Source organism: Littorina saxatilis, linkage group LG1 (assembly GCF_037325665.1).
Source record: "Littorina saxatilis isolate snail1 linkage group LG1, US_GU_Lsax_2.0, whole genome shotgun sequence".
Taxonomy (NCBI): Eukaryota; Metazoa; Mollusca; class Gastropoda; order Littorinimorpha; family Littorinidae; genus Littorina; species Littorina saxatilis.
Window position 1 is genome coordinate 23,103,626 of NC_090245.1, and position 24,551 is coordinate 23,128,176.

A 24,551-nucleotide genomic window follows, 5' to 3' on the forward strand; every position below is an offset into this window, starting at 1 on the left:
GACGAAAAGGTCCAAGCAAACTAATTAGATATTTACGACGTACATTTTAAGAATACATCTTTTCAGAATATTTTGGTACCAGGAAATAAATTGCAAGATCCGTGAAAATGTTTCCAAGCAATCCATTCGCATACCAAGTTATACAACATCTTTTTTGTAGTGAGTTAACCATATCATTGTAAGTGTTGAAAAATAAAAAGCTGCGCCGCTTCCCTCACCACCACTTCCGTTATGCGCGAGCATGACCCCGGGAGCGTTTGGAAAACATCGGTGAATGTGAAACAGAAAGTTACAATTGTTTTAAGTTTTTTGTTCGTTTTACTTCGATGACATCAGCTGAGCATCAAAATGGCATTACCACCGGAAAAAGTCACAGAGCTGAAGCAAATTATACACTCTCAGCTTGCTCAGGTAAGTGAACTGCTTCAAAACAAGATGAAGGCGTGACCAGACATGTTTATGATGTTGCAGAGTATATCTCTTGCTGTTGACTAACAACTGGATGAGCATCTCAACATCCATGCTAGTTACTTAGTTAGACTAGGTATGGTCTTATTCATGCGCAGAATAGTGTTAGAATAAGTTCTAGAAGATAGAAATTCTATTTTGCGTCATTGTGCACAGCTATCAGTATCAGTATCACAAACATGCTCTGCAAATCAAATGTCCTGAACCTAATTTACAGTGCCAAATGAATAGCCCCTATCGGTATTCCAAGCTTTTGCAAATTTCAAAGCATAGCAAAGCATGTTGGTCGGCTATCTCGCGAGAGCTGCAAAGCCAAAGATCATCATTCTCGCGACTTTCAAAGCACGGCAAAGAGCATGTCTCGCGGATTTCTCGGGAGAGCTGCTTGATCACATGCTGAAAAGGTCTTTATCCTACATACGTGAGAGAGACACTCGTGAGATAATAATCGTTCAAATCACACGTGTGTATATCATGTAAATGAGGTCATGTAAATAAATCCCTGCGCCTTGAATATGTGCGCGATATAAATTGCATAAAAATTAAAAATAAAATAAAAATAAAATCCCTGCGCTTAGAACTGTACCCTCGGAATACGCGCGATATAAGCCTCATATTGATTGATTGATTGATTGATGTCAAGCAAGTCTGGCAGGGACCAGTTTTTTCACTGCTTATGATGCCAAAGTCACCGAGAAAAACGTCATTATAGAAAAAAAATTGCGCTCGTTAATTACCCTCGATGAATTTTTAGAACTAACACGTCACGCCACACTTTCAGAGTGACGTTTTTTTACTTTGACGTAATAGATTGCACAAGGCTTTAGAAGAGATCGAGGTTCCAAAACAAGCATCTTCAATTTAGCTGCCTCGACTGCAGGACATTTTCAGTAAAATACACGTAAGTACAGAATGTAGGATAAACAGAATACTACATGGCTTGCTGTTTCGTACCAGATTTACACTCGTTGCTTTTTCAAATAGTGAACAGCTCGCGTTCGCTCGCAGTTCAATATTTAAAAAAACAACTCGTGTAAATCTGGTACGACACAGCAAGCCATGTGGTATTCTCTATATACCATTACCAGACAAGTGTTTCTTAATGGCGAGACATGCTTGCGGTTATCAGCTGATGGAGCTAGGAAACCAGAGTGTATATATAAAACGGTTTGATGTTTTGCTACGCAAGAATTAAACACCATTGGTTGATACCTAAAAGGTCGTCTGCACTGGTTGGTAAACATGCAGCCATGGATAGCCAATAGGATTGGCAGCTGCGAGGCCGCCATTTTTTCACGCGTAGCAAGGCATGGTAGCCTTCTCTTGCCAAATCCTACTCCTAGCGTTCCTCGCGGCAAGATGTACCAAAGAAACGGTACTTCCTCTCCCCACTCGCTTCACTCGCCAATTCTCGCATTAAACGGGGGACAGTTGTGCTCATGCCTGTATGCCTTTATGGGGCAATAGTCCAATTTAGCCCGTGTGAGGTTCACAGTACCATTGAGTGAATCTCCAATGTTCATTGTTCTTTCTGTATGTGATGCCACGTACTTCGACAGGGATAATAGACCTTTTTGGAATATATGACAAGGTCTCGCGAAATATCCATGTGCTATATAATGCTCTTTTTGATGCTTTGAATATTGCAAGAGCTCAATGCATAGAATTTTTGAGAGCTCAGTGCACATAATATTTGTAACTCTCACGAGCCTATCCCACTTGCCTTGCTATACTTCAAAGGTTACGAGAACTTGGAATACGGATCAATAGGGTCTATTCGGGACTATGCTCCCTAACTCTACCAGTTAGTTAATTTTAATGCTTCTTATTATTATTTCAAGTGACAGGTACCTGGTATGTTTTCTCTAAATTGCTAAACATCAAAACATCGTACAACAGCCGTTTGTTATATTGTTATCTCCAATAAATCTTTCTTACATAAATCCTGTTTGGTGTTCACTAATAATCTTGGGTAACATTATTTTTAATCTATTCACAATACAGGCTGACCAAATTGGATGGGATATATTCAGCAGGGGTATTAGCCGCAAATTCTTAATCAATTGTTTTTAGCTTATCTTGTTTTGGAATGCACGTTTAATAACACCTTGTTTCTGTGTAATGGACATTTCTCCATAAGGAAAGCCAGCATTTGCACAACCTAACAAAAAAAATTCATCCTGGGAAAAAAACGTATACAGTTCTGTTGTATGCTCATCTGCAGGTGGACTTGTTCCATTTTTCATGTTAATAATGCTGAACGCATTTCAGAATAGGTAAGAATACCCTCAATTATATCTCTATCTTCATTTTCCAAAAAGGGATGTGTTTGTTCATTTAATAATTCCTGTAAATCAACCTCCTTAGTTGGTCGCAAATTATAGAAATCTTCATTAAATCTGTTTCGAGAAATGTTCATTCAATTTGGAAGGAGATGTGAACTGTCAAACTGCATAAAGCTTCGTTTCGCTGGCAACACAAAAGGTATGTGAAGACATCTGTGGGATGACTGAGAACAAGTTGAAGCTGAACAGTGAGAAGATAGAGGCCCTTCTCGTTGGAACACGACAGAAGATTGCTTCCCTCACTGTGACCGACCTCCAGCTGGATGACGCGACTGTTCCATTCTCCCCTGCTGTCAAGAGCCTTGGCGTCTTTCTCGACTCCACTCTCTCCATGCAGACACACATCTCCTTCATCATCAAGACCTGCTTTTTCCACCTGCGACGCATCGCCTCCATCCGTCGCTACCTCACCCACGACGCCTGTGTCAAGCTGGTTGTCTCCCTCATCTTCAGTCGTCTGGACTACTGCAACTCCCTTCTGGCTGGCCTCCCCGCCTCATCCATTCATGGCCTACAACGAGTCCAGAACGCTGCTGCCAGGCTGACGTTGAGGAAGACGAAGCGAGACCACATCACCCCCCTACTTCGCTCCTTGCACTGGCTCCCTGTCAACACCCGAATCTCCTACAAACTGTCCACTCTGGTCTACAAGTGTCTCAACGACTCTGCTCCCGAGTACCTTCAATCCTCCCTGGACCTGTACACCCAGCCCTCCGACCGTCCCCTTCGTTCTGCTGCTGACCCACTCCGCCTTCACATCCCTCGCTCGAAACTCGCATCTGCTGGTCAGCGTGCATTTCCCTCCGCGGGCCCCTCCGTCTGGAACTCCCTGCTGCTTGAGCTTCGCCAGAGCCCCTCTCTTGACGCGTTCAAGAGTAGGTTGAAGACTCAGTTCTTCTCATAGCTGGCTGCGACTTTCATGTTCGACAGTGATGTGTTGTGCCCCAAAAGACATTCTTGTGCTGTGCTCTGTGAGAGGTGTTTTCTTTGTGTTTGATATTATTTTGTTTGGACCTAGCTATTGATGTGTACATTGTTGTTAAACAGTTGTTTGTTGTATGTTTATCAGGGTTTGCTAGTGTGTGATAGGGTTCGTGTCCGTCTGTAGATGTTAGTTTCTTTGTTAGTCCTGTGTTGACAATTCTTCGACAAGTGCTTAGAACTGTACCCACGGAATACGCGCTATATAAGCTTCATATTGATTGATTGATTGATTGATTGATAGTTGTGTGAATGCTCTCACTGTTTTTATCCTCATCTGCGACAAAAAGACGAATTGTTGCTTCAATAGTGCTCTCAGGTGCAATTCCATCTTTAAAGTTTAATTAAGAATCCAAGATGCTCTTGTAAACTGAAAATGTGTCCCTTGCTTGTCCAGATGAATGTTGACGCTCACATCAGGTCTGTCATGGATGAGATAATGACCAATGAAGCGGAGAGGATGGAGCTCTCGGAATCAGATATGATAGAAAAACTGCGGAACAGAGGAGTGGTTGATGAGATCATGAACCAGCTACACTTCAGTGGTGGGGCTCAAGCAGCCAAGCCAGCCACTCGCATCCTGGATGTAGATGATCAGGTGACACATGGTGCCGTCAAAAAAGGTGACAGTGATTGATAGTCTCAACCAAAAATAATTGCTAAATTCCACATATTTTAATTTTTGTTGTCGTTGCTGTTGCTGTTTTTTTGGGTATTTTTGGTGCCAGTAACTGAGTAAGTCATTTGTGCTTACAACATAGCCAGTTCACAGTAAAGAAGCATTTTCTATTGATTATTTTGATGTGGGAATTCTTGTTGAAGGAAGATTTGCGAGTGTGGTAGTGCACAATACTGGGCCAAACATTGCAGCTGAAGGGGTATTTTTGACCCAAAAATTATAACTTTACACCTTGAAATTTATGATTAAGTATTGGTCAGATAATGAACATTTCTTTCACACTTGTGATTTCTCAAAGATACATGTGTGCACGGAAATACTGTATGTTTAATGTATACAGTGGAACCTCCCTTTTAAGACTCCCTCCTTTTTAAGACCTTGTTTTTTCAGTTTTTCTGTTCATAACCTCTGTCAAATTACTCCCATTTTAAGACTCCTTCCTTTTTAAGACCCGATTTTCTCAACTACACACCTGAAAGTGGCAAGTATTTTACTCGCCATGGCGAGTAGAAACATGTAACTTGTGAGCAGAAATGTTCATCTACTCGCCAAATGCGAGTAAAGTTGCTGAAACATATTGTTGGTTTGGCTAGTAAAGTTTGCTCTCTGGCTAGTAAATCTTCAGAATCACTAATCAAAGGCGAGTACACCATTTGTTGGACTTTCAGGGCTGAACTGTATTTTTTTCTTTTCCTTTCAGCCAACATTGACCCTTCACGGAGATACCTGTACCTGCAGATTCGTGGTGGCAAAGCGTTCACAGACCAGCTGTCGGATGAGGATTCAGGTCAAGCTCCCTCAGCCTCCTTTATCCTGCACGTTCATTTCAGGGGTCAGAGGTTCAAGTCCAGGCCTGTGCCTTGTGCTTGTGAACCATCCTTTGAAGAGGGTTTCTTGCTAGAGCTGCACAAGGAGGGAGCAGGTAATTAAAGCAATTTAAAAAGTTCGGGCCAATTTTGTGATGTCTTGAAAATATATTATTTAGGCGATTTGAGAAGAAAAAAACCATGAAATGCACTAATATGAAGGACATGATTCACAAGACAGAGTCGAAACAATGTTCTTTGTAATATTTTCACTTGGAGCTTATGTTTGGGGTTGTACAAGTTGTTTTTAAATTTTCTTTTGTCTGCAAAATGTCTTCGAAGTTTCTCCATCTGCGAATGAGAATTCGGCATAGTGGAGCTTAGTTGTGAGATGTGATTTTCGTACAGGTTTAATCAAAAGGGAATAATTTTATGTATTATTAGAGGACTGCAAAGTCGTGACGAGTACTGTATCTATTATTGTCTCTTCATTCATTTTTATAAACAGAGTTGCGTGTCTGTGTGTAGGATGACAAAACATTTTTCTTTTTCTAATTCCTCAGGAGAAGCTGGGAAGATGGCAGACGTAGGTTCCATGTTGTCAATCTGTGACCCAGTACACATCGTCTTAAACAGAACAACAGCCCTGGGGGAGATCACTCTTGTGTCTTCCCATTTCTTTGAGTGGCGTCCTTTGTTAGCATCTAAGAATGGACACTTGAACGTCTCCATTGAACTGAAAGGCACAGGTAAGGGAAATGATTTGCTATATATATCTTGACTGTAAAGCACACTGTGGGAGGTTACTTTGGGAGGAATCGGTTTGAAAAATGTCTTGCTGTGCTTGCATGATTGCAAGAAGATTGACTAGTTACAGTCCTTGAGCTTTTGATTGTTGATGTTATTGCACTTACTCGGTGACAACTGATTTAGGGATGTAGAAAAGGCCTGGTCTGAGCAGTGAGGTGCGTGGGGGAAGTCTGGAATAAGGGAAGAAAGTCAGACAGTAGCTGACTGTCTCTAAATCTGGATTGTATTTCTAAATCAAAGTCAGTGTTAACAGATCAAGCCAGAAAGGAATATAAAAGTTTGGCACTCTATGCACCAGACAAGAGTAAGTGTGAATTACATGAAACCAGTCTCCTGGCAGTTAGAAAAGAAACATTAAAAAAATTTGAACAAACAAGCAATTTCCATCTTCAAAATTAGGGTTCAGCTTTAGAAAAAAAGACGGGGTTTATTTTACCCCCTCGACCGAATTTAGATGGGACGTATTCAAAGGCGTGTAGGGCCAAGTATGCTAAGGAATTCCAGAGGCATGATAATAACACTGATGTCATACCACGAGAACATGAAGCCACAAGATATGCTTACACAAATTCTGATTGTTGTCAGGCCCAGAGAGCAAGGTGCCTGTGGGTATTCTGGAGGCAGAGTTGGAGCTGTTTCCCAGAGCAACCAAGCATGTGGAAGAGAACGTGGTTCGAACCCAAATCGACCTGGAACGCGGCAAGCAGGCAGAGCAGGACCGACGGTTCCTGGAGTATGCCAAGCACTGGTGGAGAGAGTACCTGGACATCAAGCCTGCCCATCAAGACAGGCTTATCAAGATCTTTGCGCTGGTGAGCTGTCCATTTGTAACTTAGAGCATGAACGTTTGTTGTTGTTTATGTTAGGCAAATGAACACAGTGTGGTGGTAATTATGCATGTTTGGAAGGGTTTGCAGTTAGCGCACAAGTGAACTGGTTGAAGTTGCAGGTTTACCTATTGCAGACCCCCTAAAATGGGAGCTCTGTGGATGAGAATGATAGCAATGTGTTTGGGTGTTTTTAAATCCTGAGAACAGAAAGTAAAATTAGAATAGGTCATTTGCCCAAGTGATCTGTCCAAAGAAAAAACCGATAAGTATCATTCATAAAAAAAAAGTGATATAAATCAGGTATTTAAGTTAGAATTTTTTTTTTTTTTTCAACCTTACTCAGTTGTTCAGTGGTGTATCTTGTGCTAATAAAGTCTAATATATTTGAGTATCATACATTATCTTAAGCGTTTAACGTCCTACTTCTCTCCTTTTGCTCAGGTGTAGACTTTTTAAATGTTATTTTTAGTGTGGTTAAAGGGATACCTTATCTTTGATGTAACAAAGTTTTAGAAATTTCTTATCACATTTACAAGGTAAATTTCATGTTTGTTTATGTTTCATGATAAGATTCAAAAATTGGAACAAAGTTGTTTATTTTTCAACGTAAGTTGACTTGGGGGATTGGAAAAATCTCCACCCTTAACCCACCAGGCACGGCCGGGATTCGAACCTGCAACCTTCCGCATGGGAGGTGGGCGTCTTATCTACCTGGCCACTGCACCTGTTGCTGATAGCAATGAAAATGAGGTGCTGTAATTCAAATATATAGAGGGAAATCTTTGTTGGGCTTAAACACACCAAGGCACCATACAAATGCCAGTGAAGAATTATTTTTCACACAGGCAAGTACACATGCAAATGCAAGAAAAATACTCACAGTTACAAGTGTAGAATTAGCCGAATGCAGGTAGCTAGCATGGTTACTTTCCACTCCAAAACCTTTTTCTCATGCTACCCTCGGTTACAGGATGAGAACAGTAACTACAGGCCAGTGTGTTCCTTCATCACTCCCCTGCGTGCTGGGCGTCTCCTGGACACCCCTCGTCAGGCCATGCGCTTTGTGTCTCTCGTCCGCTATGAGAAGCAGCAGACCCTGGGAGGGGGAGACAAGCTGGAACAGTGGTCTACACTCCACGCCTTTCTGTCCAGGAACAAGGGGGTACGATTGAACTTTTCCGGTTTCTTGAGTGCAACTTGGTAGAGGAGGCTGTGATGATTAAGATTGTTTTCTTGTTCTGGGTTTTCATACCTCAGCGAATCCCCGGTGCTAATTGCCGACTTGCTCTATTTGTCAGCGCCGCAAAGTTAACGGACGGATTGCTCCCTTGCTCCATGTATGATCTTGCTCACTTATAACTCTTGCTTGTTTTCCAGGACTGTGAAGACCATGCCACACTGCTGTGTAGCTTACTGCTGGGGTTTGGCCTAGACGCTTATGTGTGTTTCGGCACCAAGGCCAAGGGTGCAGTCCATGCTTGGGTGATGACCATCAGCACTGATGGACTGGTCACCTTCTGGGAGAGTCTAAATGGACACAGGTCTCTAGCTGGATTTTTTTCCTCATAACCTTTTTTTCTTTGTTGTTGGTGAAAGATTGGTGGTTGGTTTTTGAGATCATAGAATTGTGCATGTACAATGTGATAGCTTTGTATCAAATCGGTGGTCTGTTAGCATTTTTGTGTGACTTGGATGAAAATTGATTTTATTTTATAGTCTTGAAATTTGTCAGACCTGAACTTCATGAGCCTAAAGTTTTAAGGCTTTATGACCAGCCCAGATTAGCAAATATACATAACGTGGGCTAGAGATTTGGTGTTTATATTTTTGTAAATGTTTTTATGTATTTATTCCAGGTTTATTCATGAGCCCATTGACCCCATGGCCCCACCTATGGCAAAGAAAGAGAGGGCAAAACATCCGTATAAGACAGTTGGGTGTGTTTTCAACCACCGCGCCTTTTATGCAAACAACCAGGTACTCTTATATTTCCCAGAACGTTCTATTTTTACTGTGACTAAATGATGGTCTCCTTTTTACATTTAGTCAAGTTTTGACTAAATGTTTTAACGTAGAGGGGGAATCGAGACGAGGGTCGTGGTGTATGTGTGTGTGTCTGTCTGTCTGTCTGTCTGTGCGTGTGTGTGTAGAGCGATTCAGACTAAACTACTGGACCGATCTTTATGAAATTTGACATGAGAGTTCCTGGGAATGATATCCCCAGACGTTTTTTTAATTTTTTTCGATAAATGTCTTTGATGACGTCATATCCGGCTTTTTGTAAAAGTTGAGGCGGCACTGTCACACCCTCATTTTTCAATCAAATTGATTGAAATTTTGGCCAAGCAATCTTCGACGAAGGCCGGACTTCGGTATTGCATTTCAGCTTGGTGGCTTAAAAATTAATTAATGACTTTGGTCATTAACCACTTGACTGCCTTAGGACGGGTATACCCGTCATGCGCTTGTGCAGCCGCAGCGCCTTAGGACGGGTAAACCCGTCTTCTCCGTTCCGGGATTTTCCAGAAATGCTACGTCACTGCTGACACACAAATAGCAGCCAATGGCTTGGTAGGATACCTCATTCTCATGAATAAACATAAATGGTGACGCGGTTTTGCGTCTGAAGGCTATTTTTGGCCTTGGCGACAGGGTAGGGGAGAGAAATCTCAACTCGTCAAAATGGCTAACGGTGACAGTCGACCGGGCCCTAGTAGGGAAAAACAAAGCCGGACTGACGCTACAGGCGGTGCAAATGTATATGGATACTGACAGGGGAAGGGGGAGATCTTCTTTCGGACGATTCGTTGGAAACAGGTAGATGATAGTGATTATAATCCTTTCTTGGAGCAAGCAAAACTGCCACCTGTGTTTGATCCACAGGCACCGGAAGATGCGCCGGACTGATTTTTCAAAAGTTCATATTTAAACATCATTATAAGCCAAACTAATTATTATTTCCATGATTAGACAATAAAAACAGATTCTTGGTTCAATTTCCCTTAAAAATAACATAAGTTTTACTTACCTACCTACTGCCAGTTTGGAGCTAGAAGTTTTTGTGAATTATTACACCCCGAACTCCAATATTCCCTGGCAGTCAGGAATGCACATGTATTACGCAAGTTTTGATTAGCAGCAAAAGGGTTAAAAATCTGAAAATTGTAAAAAAAAAAAATAAATTTATAAAACGATCCAAATTTACGTTTATCTTATTCTTCATCATTTCCTGATTCCAAAAACATATAAATATGTTATATTTAGATTAAAAACAAGCTCTGAAAATTAAAAATATAAAAATTATGATCAAAATTAAATTTTCGAAATCAATTTAAAAACACTTTCATCTTATTCCTTGTCGGTTCCTGATTCCAAAAACATATAGATATGATATGTTTGGATTAAAAACACGCTCAGAAAGTTAAAACGAAGAGAGGTACAGTAAAGCGTGCTATGAAGCACAGCGCAACCGCTACCGCGCCAAACAGGCTCGTGACTTTCACTGCCTTTTGCACTAGCGGCGGACTACCTTCAGTTTCATTCTACGAGTTCCACAGCTTGACTAAATGTAGTAATTTCGCCTTACGCGACTTGTTCAGTTATTGCAAAGGAGATTTCATGTCTAAATTAAAAAATACAAAATTGAAATTCAAGATTCCTTTTTACAAGTCATTTTAATTTTTACCTTAAAAAATGTCACATTTATTTGAAGTGTCCTTGGAGGGAACTGCTCACACAGGTATGCCAGTGTTATTATTTTCATGATGAACAGGTACAGTAGCCCTTCTTATGAACAGACACCCTTGGGCCGTTGCAAATTTGTCCATACATTGCAGGTAGCTGGTCATGAGAGGGGAGCCACTCCCACCCCACCATTACGATTACGTTTTGGGGACTGTAGCCATCAGTGCATCTCTCTCTCACTCTTGCTCTCTCTCACGTCTTGTTTACGAAAAAAAGAAAGGCCAAAAGCCTAAACACCAACACACCTGGGTAATACGACTCTCTCTCTCCCTCTCTTAGACTCTTTTTCCTTTCTCAAAGGCAAAGTGTGTGTTTGTTTATGTGTATGTGCATGCATGTGTGTGTGAGTTTGCGCGCGCTTGTGTGAATCATGCACAGTAGTCAGACACTTGTAAAAAAAACATTTCTTTTTTTCCTTTGATAGACCAATGACAGAGTGGAGGAGTGTCGCTTTGACCTTCAAAACGGGTCACTGTGGAAGAGCATGGCTAACGAAGTGCTGATGTCTGTGTGTGGGCCCGGGGCTAGTCCCCTGTGGCCGTCACCTCCGCCTCTCTGTGCCTCCATGCTGGACACCACCCTGGCCAGCAACGACCTGGAGATACACCTGCGACGTCTGGTTGCCCAGCACCGCCAAGTGGGTGGACGTGATAAAGGGCTGGGGTCAAAGATGTAGTACAGTGGAACCTCCCTTTTAAGACCTTTCAAAAAGTTAGAAAATCGGGTCTTGAAAAGGAGGGAGTCTTAAAAAGGAGGGAGTCTTAAAAAGGAGGGAGTCTTAAAAAGGAGGGAGTCTTAAAATGGAGGTACATTTACAGAGGTTATGAACAGAACATCTAAAAAATCAAGGTCTTAAAAGGGGGAAGTCTTAAATTGGAGGGTCTTTAAAGGGGGGTTCCACTGTAGAGGCTCATGGGACTGATAAAAGAATACAGCATCGTTTATTGCTCAAGGTTGGGAATTTAGAGCAAGAGCAAAGAGATTACCCAGTGGCTCTGATCTTGCCGCACATTTTCCTCAACAAACCTGTTTGGTTACCCCTGTTTTTCTGTTGATGGTCTGTGATGGCAAATTCACCATTGCCTTGTTTCTCCCTGTACTTCGTTTTGATTGTGCCTAAGAATATACGACAAGGCAGAATCAATGTACAGTATTTTTCTCATATTTGTGTAAAAAAAATGGGGGTTGTGCGTAATAACAAAGTGCCTAGTAGTCCCCGAAATATGGTTACTGTGATTATGTAGCGTGTAAAGTTTGAGGTCCTGCAGTACACTACCAATGTTAGCCATGGGTTATGTTCCATACTTTGACAGGATCAAGGACTCACAACACCGTGGGATGACCAGCTGAGCTACATTCTGACACCAGCCCTTGCTGCCTATGAAACAGAGCGAGTCACAGGTGACCACAGTCTTCATATCTTTTGTTTTATTCAAATATTGTAAGCATGAACAGAAATGTTATGCAGAAAGAGGAATTCCTTAATTCTTCTAAGTTCTGTTTATCTTTATATGTACACATTCGTTGCAAACATACTAGACTTCGCTGCTAGGTGCTATATCCTAAAGGCAAAGTCTTTTTACCGAAAATTCAGTGCTAAAGCTTTGTGCAGTCAGCTTCGCAAAGTATACTTCGCGTTGTCGACTTTGCCGAGTTAATAACAGGCTTTAAGTAAGTAAGTGCTATCAGGAGTGGATGTTTCAGTTGTGGTTGTCACCAGTGCTTAGCCTAATCAACTGCGGCAAGAGGAAAAATACGGACAAAATCTTGATTGAATTTAGTAAAAGACTAAAACTAATATCCGGAAACATTCCTTTTCTAACAGAGTTGCACCATCATGGAACACACTGTCTGATGTTGTTAAAAATGCACAAACTATTAACACTTTCAAAAATCTGCTGGACATACAAAAACTTATGACTGAGTCACTTTATTTGTACGATAATTGATATTGAGTAAATACAACTGAGCATGTTAATATGATTGACCTGCAACAAATTTGATAATGAGATGGGACGCGAAAAAAAGTCGTGAGGCTTATGGATACTAATCCAGTTCCTAACCACTACTACACTACTACTACTAATACTACTAAGTTGAAGTGTTCTGAAAATATGTGTATCATATCTGTAGACCACGTGTCATGAAACCTAAAAAACAGCTAGTTTAAGTCATCTGCAAACACTTTTTCTTCAAGAATTACTGTCATGATATTGTCAGGAGTGACTGCTGGCAACGAAGAGTTTCAAGATGCAGTGCGGCAGGCAGTGCCAGAGGGTCAGACGTTCAAAGGATACCCTATCCAGTTCACACATCGTAACGCCCGCAAAGCCTTCCTCACATGTCTCAAGTAAGTTGTCTTCCATGTGCCATTGTTTTGTGATTTGCCTTGCAGCTCTCTCTCTCTCTCTCTCTCTCTCTCTCTCTCTCTCTCTCTCTCTCTCTCTCTCTCTCTCTCTCTCTCTCTCTCTCTCTCTCCCCCGAAAGTGGCTGTTTTTATAAACTTTGCCATGGTGGCCTTTTTTCTTTTCTGTTTTTAACTGACAGTGGTGCAGTTTTTATAATTAAGGCTTTGAGCTCCTCCTGCAACTCACAGCATGGAGTTTAAGTGTTAAGGGCAGTTATCTTTAAGTTACAACTGCATTGTGCTAAGGTCTACATTCAAAATGTCAGTTTAAGCCCTCGGGCTCTGAAACTCGAAAGCTTTAGGCAACCTATTCCCAGCTGACATACGATAAGACTTTTCGAATGCAGCCTCTTTGGCTTCACTTCTTGGTGACCCATCAGCTGCAGATCACTGCGGAACCTCAACTTTCAGTTATTCCTCCGCCTGTTCTTGGCATTCAAGCAATTGTAAGGTATGGTACAGTATGTGCAATTAACACTATTGTGACTAGCACTGCCACGGCGTTAACGTCCTGCCTGCCCAAGCTTGCCACCAAGAAACTTCCCAAAAATCAGTAACTGTAAAGAAATCTATCTAGCAAGCTTGAATTAAGTCCAATCACCACCAAATTTTGTGTACTAATTCAAAAATGGATGCCCAGTTCAGTCGTGCTATTTATAAGTTTGTCACGCGATTTGTTTTAGCAAAGGGGGGTGAAAGGGGGATAATTTGTGGTTTTTAACGTTTTTTTGTGTGTGTTTTATTTTCCACTGCTTTTTTTAAAAGTTATTTTTTAACAGAAAGTATTATAAATAATGTTATAACCAAACAAGGTGTAAAACCTATGAATTAGCTGAAATATTGTTAACATTGTACACAGAAATAAGGAGACAGTACAAAGAAAAAAACAAGCAAATCACGCATTCACTCACAGCATCCTGACTCAAATGAAACAAAACTGTAACACTCACCAAATGATGTCTAGGTAATCCATATTGAATATAAGTCACATTTTCACAACAAAGTACCAACTGTACACCTATGAACATTTCCAAAAGGATTAGAAGGCTCCAGCCATCCATTGTTATCAGTGCCAGGGGCGGACCTAGTTGTGGATAAGGGGGGGGTTCCAAATTGGAGCAGGGGGTCCAGGGGCCGCTCAGGCCCCGGTGGGATCCATGGGCAAAGCCCTGGTGGGGTGTCTGGGGGGCTTTGCCCCCCAGATGCTGAAGGAATTTTATTTTTTTAGGTCAATCGGAGGCCTCTCGTGGAAGATAACAAGGTAAAAAAAAAAAAACGGATGGGGGGTGGGGGGGGGGTTCCGGGCACCCAGGAACCCCCCCCTAGGTCCGCCCCTGAGTGCTGCCACGCCCCCATAGCTCCTGCACGATTCCGAGATACATGTTCGTCTAGCAGTATCACCCCCTACCACGTGTAGTTTGCCGACTCGTACTAGCAACAACGGGACTGTTTCTTCCTCATTATTCCCCCCTCTGCTTCTTTACCTCTGTAAACTTGTAGAGCTAGTTATTTTTCGATAATGACCCAGCAACCAAACAAATAACGAGCCAGCAACAGCCTGAATCCTCGATAGTGCAATGGGTTGAGAAGCTGTTCTGTTTTGGTACTACTTTTGCGACTGAAAAGTTCCGAACGCTCTATACGTACGAAATATACATCTCTGGAGCAAACAATACAAACATACCGCATTTAAATTAACAACTACAGGCCTGAACACATGAATCTCCATATAAAATCCATGAGTTAGGTTGTTTTCTGAATCTAGATCTGCCGTGCACACTGACACCGTTCATCACAAGCAAATTCCCAAGGCAAGTAACTCATACTCTTGCCGACAAGAGTAGTTCCCCTTCTTTTAACGCAGTTTCTTCGACAACACTGACTGCAATCCGACAGTCAGTTTTCAACAATATTTCATTCTATAAACAGTTCCCACGCAACCAAATGCACACATCTCATCAATTTAAACAACATAAAGCGGTTTCATACACTATTTTCCCCAGAAAACTGAACTTCATACAGTAATTAACGTTGGAACACGGGTGCAAAAGTTCGTCTGCTAGTCCCATTTGACGAAAGAACACTATCCTAAACGATACTAAAACATAAACAGAACACACAATATCTGCCTTTTCCGCCACAGCAGAATAACAGCATATCTGTGTACTTGATTTTAGTCTAAAACAGGGAAACTGACAAGAAGTGTTAACAGAATGGAATGATTTGCACGGAACTATACAACCGCGCATTAATCGATCGCCTGCGCAGGTTGACTGGTTGAGTGATTCGGATTCGATCAAACTTTCGCACAAAAACTCCTGTTTTCTTTGAATAACTGAAGAAAGGGGGAATAAAGAGGTTACACACCTCGTCTCAGTGATTATTAAAAATAATGGTCTCAGTTCGCGGTCATGAAAAAGCTCGCTGAAGCTCGCATTTTTCATGATCCGCTAACTTCGACCATTATTTTTAATAATCACTGAGACTCGGCATGTAACCTCTACATATCACTGCTATTATCGCTTTCTTGAGGCTAAAACGACACGATGTATCATGATCTACAGGATCCTCAAGATCCAACATCCTGAGAATCTCCTCCCGTGACAAGGCTCGCCTTCGATTCATTTTTTTTGTTCGAAAACACCACGCAAATCTGCACTAATTTGATCAAGCTGGAAGAGAAAACCACGTGTATCAAGGGAAACAACTCAATTTATTGCAATCTTCAAAAACCGGGAAGCAATCACGAGTCTTGTACCTTGTATGACTGATACTGAAAAATGCGCGTCCCGTCCATGGGCGTGTCAGCGCGGTTACTGATTTATCAGCGTCCCGTCGCGAAAGTGTTAAACAGATTTTTAAAAAAATCTAGTTTTGATAAGCTTACTTACCATACCTTACATGGATTCCCTCCATATCTTCCCCTCTTCTCCTAGGATGGAATTTTCAGCGAAGATTTCTTCCAAAGAAAAAGTAGATATGCATGCACTTATACCCGAATGTCACGTGATAGCCTGGATTAAATTACATATTCTTACTCCGAATCACATAATAGCATTGACGCAGTCGAGATGCTAAGGTGTCTGAAAAAACGCGATCCCGTCTATAGTATAAGGGAAGCAACCCAAACAAAAAAGTAGCAAGCTTGCTACCCAGGGTTGCCTCCCGTAGCGTGAGTCACGCCACAGATCTCGTATCCTATACGAGACACCCTCATTCGACTCCTTTCAGCCAGAGAGACAGGTCGTGCTTTGATTTCGCTCCTAGGCCGTTTTTGCTGTCTGCTTGACACCCACCGGCCTCGGCTCCCCGTCTGCTCCTAGCTGTTTCTAGCTGGTGAGATTGTTCCTTGCATTGTTGTTGTTTGCATTGTTCATTCTGCTGAAAATTTTCGTCCTTCAGACTTATGAATTTTGCTCAGTAGTTTGCTGTTGTGGCCGCCATTTTGGTCGCCACTTTTTGCTAGCACGTGGTGTTTTTGCTGGTTGGTTTGGGTCCGTGCTACGGACTTTGAACGTTTTACCAGTAGCATTTGTTAGCTACTTTTGGTGGCTTGTACGTTAGTGCTAGTTTAATTCTGCTGAAGTTTTGCGTCCTAGAGACTTGGTTACTTTTCAGTAGTTTGTTTTCTCTCGTTGCCAGCATGGCGGATAGTGAGAAAAAACGGGCGGTGAAGGCCGAGGGTAAGGGCAAGGGCCCTGGTAAACCTAAGTCCTCGGCTTCCACCTCTTCTAAGAACCCCATGGTTCATGTTTCTAGTAAGGAGCAAGATTCGGAGGACGTGTCCACACTCCTCTCCACGCTGGCAAGGGTGAACGAGGAGCAAATGAGATTGTCCTCTCTGCAGTACGTACATGCTGTCTCGTGCAGAAGGGACTTGTTTCTCGCCCACTCCCAGTTTTCTGAGGAGTCGACGAGAAACACTCTCAGATCGTCGCCCTTGGTGGACGGTGCTCTCTTCGGCAATCTGGCCTCTGATGCCAGGAAGCAGGAGATTGACACCAACAGGGAACAGCAGTTCTCTTCTTTTGCGCTTCAGGCCCTGAAGCAGCAAAAGCAGGCCGCTCCTAAGCAGGCTCAGCCTCAACAGGCTAAGTCCTCCGCTCAGGCGCACCCTGCTTCCCGGAAAAGATCTGGTGCCTCTTCCCGCGGGTCGGGCAAGAGATCTGCTTCGGGTAGGGGTAGGGGCTCTTCCAGTGGAAAGCCCCACCCCCAATGAAGCGTTCCCGACTTCACTCCCCCCCCCCCCCCCCCCCCCCCCCCGCCCTCCACTTTGGTGATGGCGGGGGGCCTTGCCCGGGCACTTCCACATTGGCTGGCCACCATACGCAGCCGATGGATAGTGGGTGTCGTGAAGTCGGGATTTCGCTTGCTCTGGCTGGGGGACAAGGCCCCTCTTACCAGGTGTCCTCCAGCCTTCAAGCCCCCCTTCTCGCAGGAGGCAAAGGCCGTCCTCCAGTCGGAGGTTGCCTCACTGGTAGAGAAGGGCGCGGTGGAAGCGGTCTCGGACCACAGCTCCCCGGGGTTTTACGGACGGCTTTTTGCGGTCCCCAAGGCTTCGGGAGCTTGGCGTCCTGTCCTGGACCTATCGTTTCTCAACACCTTTCTGAGAACGATTCGGTTCAAGATGGAGACGCCTGCCTCGGTCCGGGACGCTCTCCGCCCAGGAGATTGGGTGACCTCGATAGACTTGACGGATGCATACTTCCACATTCTGGTGCATCCCGCCGACCGGAAATGGCTCCGTTTCCGGTGGGCCGATCAAGTCTACCAGTTCCACGCACTCCCATTTGGGCTGTCCCTCGCCCCATGGATTTTTACCATGGTGGTGAGGCAGCTCTGCGCACTGGTGAGGTCACAGGGAGTGCGGCTGCGAGCATACCTCGACGACTGGCTCATCATGGGCCAGAGCGAGGCTCTCTGTACGCAGCACACTCTCTTGGTTCTCCGGGAGGCCAGCTTGCTGGGTTTCTCGGTCAACCATGCAAAGTCAGAGCTCGTGCCGTCTCAGTTATTCACTTACCTGGGGATGACGTTCAACACGGTCGCCTGGACTGTCCAACCTTCGCAGAAGTGGGTGGACAAGCTCCAGGCTCTCATACGCTCTACTTCGCTTCTCCTGCGGGCTTCGCTCCGGACTCTGGCCTCCATCCTGGGGCAGATGGAGTCCATGGCCCTTCTGGTTCCACTGGGGAGAGTTCACAAACGCCCGCTTCAGCACGCGCTGAAGCCGTTTGTGGACTCTCCTTGCGTGGATTGGAACACTCTGGTTCCCCTAGGGGATTGGTGCCAGACTGCAACCCTCCCGTGGCTGGACTCGGGATGGGTATGCAGGGGGGTTCCCATTGTTCCCCCGCCCAACATGGACCTTTTCACAGATGCGTCCCTGCTGGGTTGGGGGGCTCACACGGACCGGCTCACGGCCTCCGGACTGTGGTCTGCGGAACAGAGCACATGGCATATCAACTCGCTGGAGTTGGAGGCCGTGTTTCTTGCTCTGGTCGCGTTCCTCCCTTCCCTGGTGGCCAAGCGTGTGCGTCTGTTCACAGACAATACGACAGTGGCTGCCTATGTGAACAAACAGGGAGGTTCGCGGTCCCCCACTCTCTCCCGCAGAACGTGCGAGATCCTGACCTGGTGCTCCCAGCGTGGGATCTCTCTCTCAGCGCGTTACCTGCCAGGGAGTCTCAACACACTGGCGGATGCGCTCAGCCGCTCCGACAGGGTGTTGCAGGCGGAATGGACCATCACGCATGGTGCCCTACTCCGTCTTTGGGCTGTGGCTCCGAAGCCTCTGGTGGATCTCTTCGCCACCAGATTCTCCAAGCGCCTTCCGGTGTTCGTCTCTCCCTTCTCCGATCCGGAAGCGTGGGAGACCAACGCCTTGGACATCTCCTGGACAGGGCTGGAGGCTTACGCTTTTCCGCCCTTCCAGCTTCTCAGCCAAGTCCTCAGGAAGGCGGAATTGGAGAGGCCGTCTCTGCTTCTGGTCACCCCGCTGTGGCCGTCTCAGCCCTGGTTTCCGGACCTTCTGAGACTCGCACGCAGCCCTCCAATTCCTCTCGCTCTGGTAAGAGGCGAACTTGTTCAGCCTCGCACCGGAGTTCCTCACGAGCACCCGCAGTCTCTCAATCTTCACGTGTGGAGACTGTGAAGTCCGCTCTGAGGCGGTCTGGAGCTTCCGACCGCACTTTGGAGTTGGTGCAGCGCTCACATAGGGCCTCCACCTCCTCGGTGTATTCGTCACATTGGCGTGCCTGGGTCACCAGGTGTCAGTCTCATGGGCTGAACCCGGTGGCCCCTCGCACTATGCACGTCGCCAATCACTTAGCGGATTTGTCTTCTCGAGGGGCTTCTTCCTCCTCTTTGAAGGTTCGCAGGTCGGCGATCGCCTCGACTCTTAAACAGATTGGTCATACCATCAATGTTAGCGGAGTTGTTGCTGGGGTTATTAAGGGCGCGTCTTTACAAGACGTCAAGCGCTCTTCTTTGCCCAAGTGGGACCTTTTCCTTGTCCTAGAGTTCTTGCGCTCGGCGGACTTTGAGCCTCTGGAAGGCTCTAGCCTCTCGAACCTTACACGTAAGGCTCTGTTCTTGCTACTTCTGGCTTCTGCCCGCAGAGGTAGCGAGATCCACGCTCTTTCGGGCAGTCCTCAGGACATTGCCCGGGAGCAGGATGGTTCTTTGTCCTTGCATTTTCGCGAGGCCTTTCTGGCCAAGAATCAGACACCGGGCCAGCCTTCTCCTTGCGTTCTGGTGAAGCCTCTGTCCCATATTTTCCCCAACTATGGGTTAAATAGCCGGGCAGGACAGGCTCGTCAACCCTGGAAGGCAGCTGTCCTAGGAGAAGATCACTCCAAAATTAAAACGAGGGCAGAGGAGGCTCACTATCCCTGCAAGGAAACTCCTCTAGGAGAAGGACCACTCCAAATTTAAACCCACGTAGTCCCCCGAAGACGGAAGACATCGGCCATTAGGCGGGGAGCAGACCGGATGTCTACGCTTACTACGACAAATGATTGTGTCTAGGTCGAATGTTCGTCCCATATTTTGGCGCAGGATGACCCAGATATGGTCAATTGTCTGGTTAGGGCCCTGGAGGCCTATTTGGCTCGCATTCAGCCCATTCGGTCGAGCTCGCAGAAGCTCCTGTTCATTTCCTTGAACACGTCTCTGGAGAAAGACATTACGAGGACTACCTTGGCCAGGTGGGTGTCGGCTCTCATAAAACAAGCCTATGTGTGGAGCCTGGCACAAAGGGGGGGGGGCTCAACCTGCCTTCCCTCTCGATTCAGCCCGAATGCACGAGTCCAGGGCATGGGCATCTTCCTTGGCCGTTTTGAGGTCCCGAAGACTAGACGATGTCTTGCGCACAGCCTACTGGCGCTCGGACGACGTCTTCATTTCGTTCTACTTGAGAGACATCGCTGCTGTCTGCCGTGATGGTTCACGGACTCTCCCTGCCTTGGTGGCAGCGGGGCAATGCCTCTCCAGAACATAAGAGTGAGTTTGAATTTTTTCTTTCTTACCCACCACCTTGTTGGAGTTATCTGCTATTATGTGATTCGGAGTAAGAATATGTAATTTAATCGAAAATTTTTAATTAAATTTTCATTTGATTAATATACTTACCCGAATCACATAGGTAATTCCCTCCCACCTTCCCCGCTTTTAGTTTCTATGTATTCTAGAAGTCGAATGAGGGTGTCTCGTATAGGATACGAGATCTGTGGCGTGACTCACGCTACGGAAGGCAACCCTGGGTAGCAAGCTTGCTACTTTTTTGTTTGGGTTGCTTCCCTTATACTATAGACGGGATAGCGTTTTTTCAGACACCTTAGCATCTCGACTGCGTCAATGCTATTATGTGATTCGGGTAAGTATATTAATCAAATGAAAATTTAATTAAAAATTTTCGATTTTATTAACTCTCCGCTATTTCCGGAATCTGAGGTATTACGGACAGTAATCTTTCGTAAAACTGATGGGTACGATGGTTCTAACCCCCGGGCTAGGCAATTGTAAGAAAAGAGTTTACTGAATAGTGCTAAATGCAAGAAGTAATGTCTAGACTAGGGGTGAGTGCAGTAGCCTCTTTTACATTGTTGGCCTGAATAGTTTGTCCTATTTCATCTCTCCAGTTTTATCTTTCCTTTTATGTCATGGTGTTTATTTTCTGATTCCTGTGTTTCAGGGCTCCTGTGTGTGAAGAGATCATCAACTGTCGAGGGGACCAAGTGAGGCTGGCATTGAGGGTTCGAGTCTTCCCGTACCCTGAATCAGCCTGCGCCACTTGGGTCATGTTTGCCTGCAAATACAAATCCGTCTTGTAGCACCCAGCATTCAGGATACGTGAATCGCGCACCAGTAATACTCTTTGTGGTCTTGTTCTGAAAGATGCAAGTCACAGCTGCAGTGGCCGAAGAGTTGAATTCTGTTGATCCCAGTCACATTACTCTGTGCTTCACATCGGAAATCATCCGCCTGGAAGAGTTGAGTGCCGGTGTAGTGTATACAGAGTAACCCAATTGGATTGTGGCTGAGTGCCAATGGAAGCTAGCCCGCCTTGTGTCAACACACTTAGACCTTTCTCACACTCATGTCAACTGAAGGCAGGTATTTTAGTACTGATGAACAGGAATGATTCAGATCACCGGAGGTGCCTTGCAGTGCTCACCCCACATCATGTAGGGTTATTAGTGTGTGTGTGCATGTGCTAGTTTTGACTACCGTATTTGACGGACTACAAGCCGCGACTTTAAAAAAAAAAAATTTGCATTACCTAAACTTGAATAGCATTCACCTAATGGAAGTCGCCGTGGATTTTCATTTCGCTCGATTAGCGATTTCCGGTACTTTATTAGCTCTTTACTCAAGACTCGGCGCTTTTCTCTTTCTTTCGCGAATCTTCGTTTATCAACAAGTCGTCATGACAAGATAGCGTACAGAGAAACACCGGATGTATCAGGATCTTGCGCGCGCGAGATTTCGTTTTTTTGTGTCTCGCGATAGTTGGAGGAGCGAGAGCCGCCATATTGTGTTTTCGTCTGCTCGAAATGTGCGCAAAAGTCGTAAATCATCCCAAAAAAGCTTATTCCGGGCAGGACTACCTGTGTGTGTTGGTTACAAATTGTGTGTGTGTGATATTTTTCTTCAAACTTTTTCACTTTTCTTCTTTGTTTCACTTGTTTATTCTTGGAGCCGATTTCGCAAAATACCGTACTTTCGTTTGCCTGGTTGTTTTGATTGATTGACACGATCTGATTATATTTTTTTTGACGGCGGCTAATATAGTGACGCGGCCTATACGTGGCTCGTCCCAATTTTTTTTGTTTAAAGTCGGGGGTGCGGCCTATAAAACGGTGCGTCTTGTAATCCGTCAAATACGGTAGTAGTGACTCAGCTTTTCCAGCTCTTGTAGCCTTGAATGACTGTGAAATGTAGTTGCTGTTGTGCTGAACTTCATTGTGTGAAATGATTAGTGTGTTCGCGGGTTGATCATATAGCACTGTGGTTCGACTTTACAGTGAGCGCATTAACTGGACATTTCAGGTATTTGACCGATTAAAATGTTGAAATGCTAGAAGTGAAATAGGCACAACCAGTCGAACATAATCATACTGGTTGATATTTCCTTTGACCAGTTTAATGCAAGCACTGCATGTGTTTGAAATTCTGTTGGACTGGTTGGCATAGCAGAGTGACTTGTTTGAAAAAAGGCTAGCACCATCACTGGACTTGAGGTTTCAGATGTGGAGAATCTGCAGAGCTCAATTTCTCCTCCATTTCACCTGAGGTCAGTCAAACAGAACAACAGAGAAACTTGTAATGTGCAGAGATTTTCCAACACACATATAGGAGGGCATTTACTTTTCATTTGTGATATTTGTTGTTGTTTTGGTTTTGGCGTTTGTTGCCAAGTAAAATTCATTATCATTTGATGTTATTTACATATCTGACTGAAGAATCTATATCCCTTTTATCTGATGGGGAGAAATAGCACAAAAATATAATTGGTCTCCAGTCGGCTCATTTTCCTGTCTTTTGATATTGGGAAAAAAAGTTATCTTTTTTAGAATGGTATAGGGCGGGGATGTAGCTCAGTCGGTAGCGCGCTGGATTTGTATCCAGTTGGCCGCTGTCAGCGTGAGTTCGTCCCCACGTTCCGCGAGAGATTTATTTCTCAGAGTCAACTTTGTGTGCAGACTCTCATCGGTGTCCGAACACCCCCGTGTGTACACGCAAGCACAAGACCAAGTGCGCACGAAAAAGATCCTGTAATCCATGTCAGAGTTCGGTGGGTTATAGAAACACGAAAATACCCAGCATGCTTCCTCCAAAAACGGCGTATGGCTGCCTAAATGGCGGGGTAAAAAACGGTCATACACGTAAAATTCCACTCGTGCAAAAAAAAACCACGAGTGTACGTGGGAGTTTCAGCCCACGAACGCAGAAGAAGAAGAATGGTATAGCATTGTTGAGGTCTGATTTCAGTTAAAGTTTAATACTACATGTGTGGTTGAACTGAACTGAACTTTATTTAACAAGGATTAAGATTTATGGCTTGGCCTTTTCTTACAATCTGTCCTTGAACACATGCACACACAATCAAATTGTACTAAAAGATTAGTGCTTAAGAAAGCAAATTAAAATGCAAACACTACTACATGTAATGACAAAAAAAGATACAAACATTATTATACATAAGTTTCAAGTGATTATGACGATTTAGTCATCAGCAAAAAACAATGCCTGATATGGAAATACAAATGTACATGTATTTGCAAGATACGATGAAGAATAAATGAAGCTTATTCAAGCACTCCTCTAGCTCTGAACACTTCCATTACAATAGCTACAAACAAATAACTTCCCCCTGTTCATTGATATTTAACAAGAAAAGAAATGTTGTTCCAACTGTGAGAATTATTTTGGTGCTGGTTAAGAGAACATGATTGTAGATTGATCTGTATTGTGTCAGGTCTGTAGATGACACGATGAGCTATAAAATAATAAACACAGGAGGGTTGAAGGCTTCTGCAAGTCTTTTGTTACTTTTTTTTTACTTGTCACTCTATAAATTTGCTTTGATCTTTTTATTAATGTGAATGGGTTTACTTTGATTACTTTCACAATTTTGTACAACATTCACACTTATTTCACTCGCTTATCATTGCAGGGCTACAATGCGTACTATACCTTCAAGCTTTACCTATATTAGGCTAGCTGTTATTTTATTCATAATTTGTTGTCATCATGCACATGCATATGCAAAAGATCTTACTTTGTGTGTATAGATCTATGTTTGAAGAGCACTACTCCCTTTATTTGTGTTATGTGCTTCAGATGGACCGTGTTTTTATTGTTGAAACATAGTGACTATTATGTCTGTTCAACCACACAGATTAAAACAGCATTGGTTGATCTTCAGTTTGTGCTATTGAGGTTGGAGAGACACCAAATAATGATGATTATAAATGT

At 44.0% G+C, this 24,551-nt stretch overlaps 1 protein-coding gene across 1 annotated transcript; it reads left to right on the forward strand.

Moving 5' to 3' along the window:
• Positions 1–75: 75 nt before the first annotated feature.
• Positions 76–24,500, forward strand: LOC138965078 (centrosomal protein of 76 kDa-like). The gene is made up of 12 exons (XM_070337204.1): positions 76–411; positions 4,192–4,417; positions 5,174–5,395; positions 5,843–6,028; positions 6,675–6,901; positions 7,890–8,081; positions 8,297–8,460; positions 8,776–8,896; positions 11,088–11,300; positions 11,977–12,064; positions 12,884–13,013; positions 21,265–24,500. The coding sequence occupies exons 1-12, from the start codon at positions 349–351 to the stop codon at positions 21,401–21,403; spliced, it is 1,971 nt and encodes a 656-aa protein (XP_070193305.1). The 5' UTR covers positions 76–348; the 3' UTR covers positions 21,404–24,500.
• The last annotated feature ends 51 nt before the right edge of the window (positions 24,501–24,551 follow it).

What these genes read in the sequence shown, in the direction of transcription:
- LOC138965078 (XM_070337204.1), top strand. Translation starts at nt 349, where the DNA reads ATGGCATTACCACCGGAAAAAGTCACAGAGCTGAAGCAAATTATACAC. An exon ending in TTATCAAGATCTTTGCGCTG is followed by an intron (nt 6,902 to 7,889) that starts GTGAGCTGTCCA and finishes CCTCGGTTACAG; the next exon opens with GATGAGAACAGTAACTACAG. An exon ending in TGGTTGCCCAGCACCGCCAA is followed by an intron (nt 11,301 to 11,976) that starts GTGGGTGGACGT and finishes ATACTTTGACAG; the next exon opens with GATCAAGGACTCACAACACC.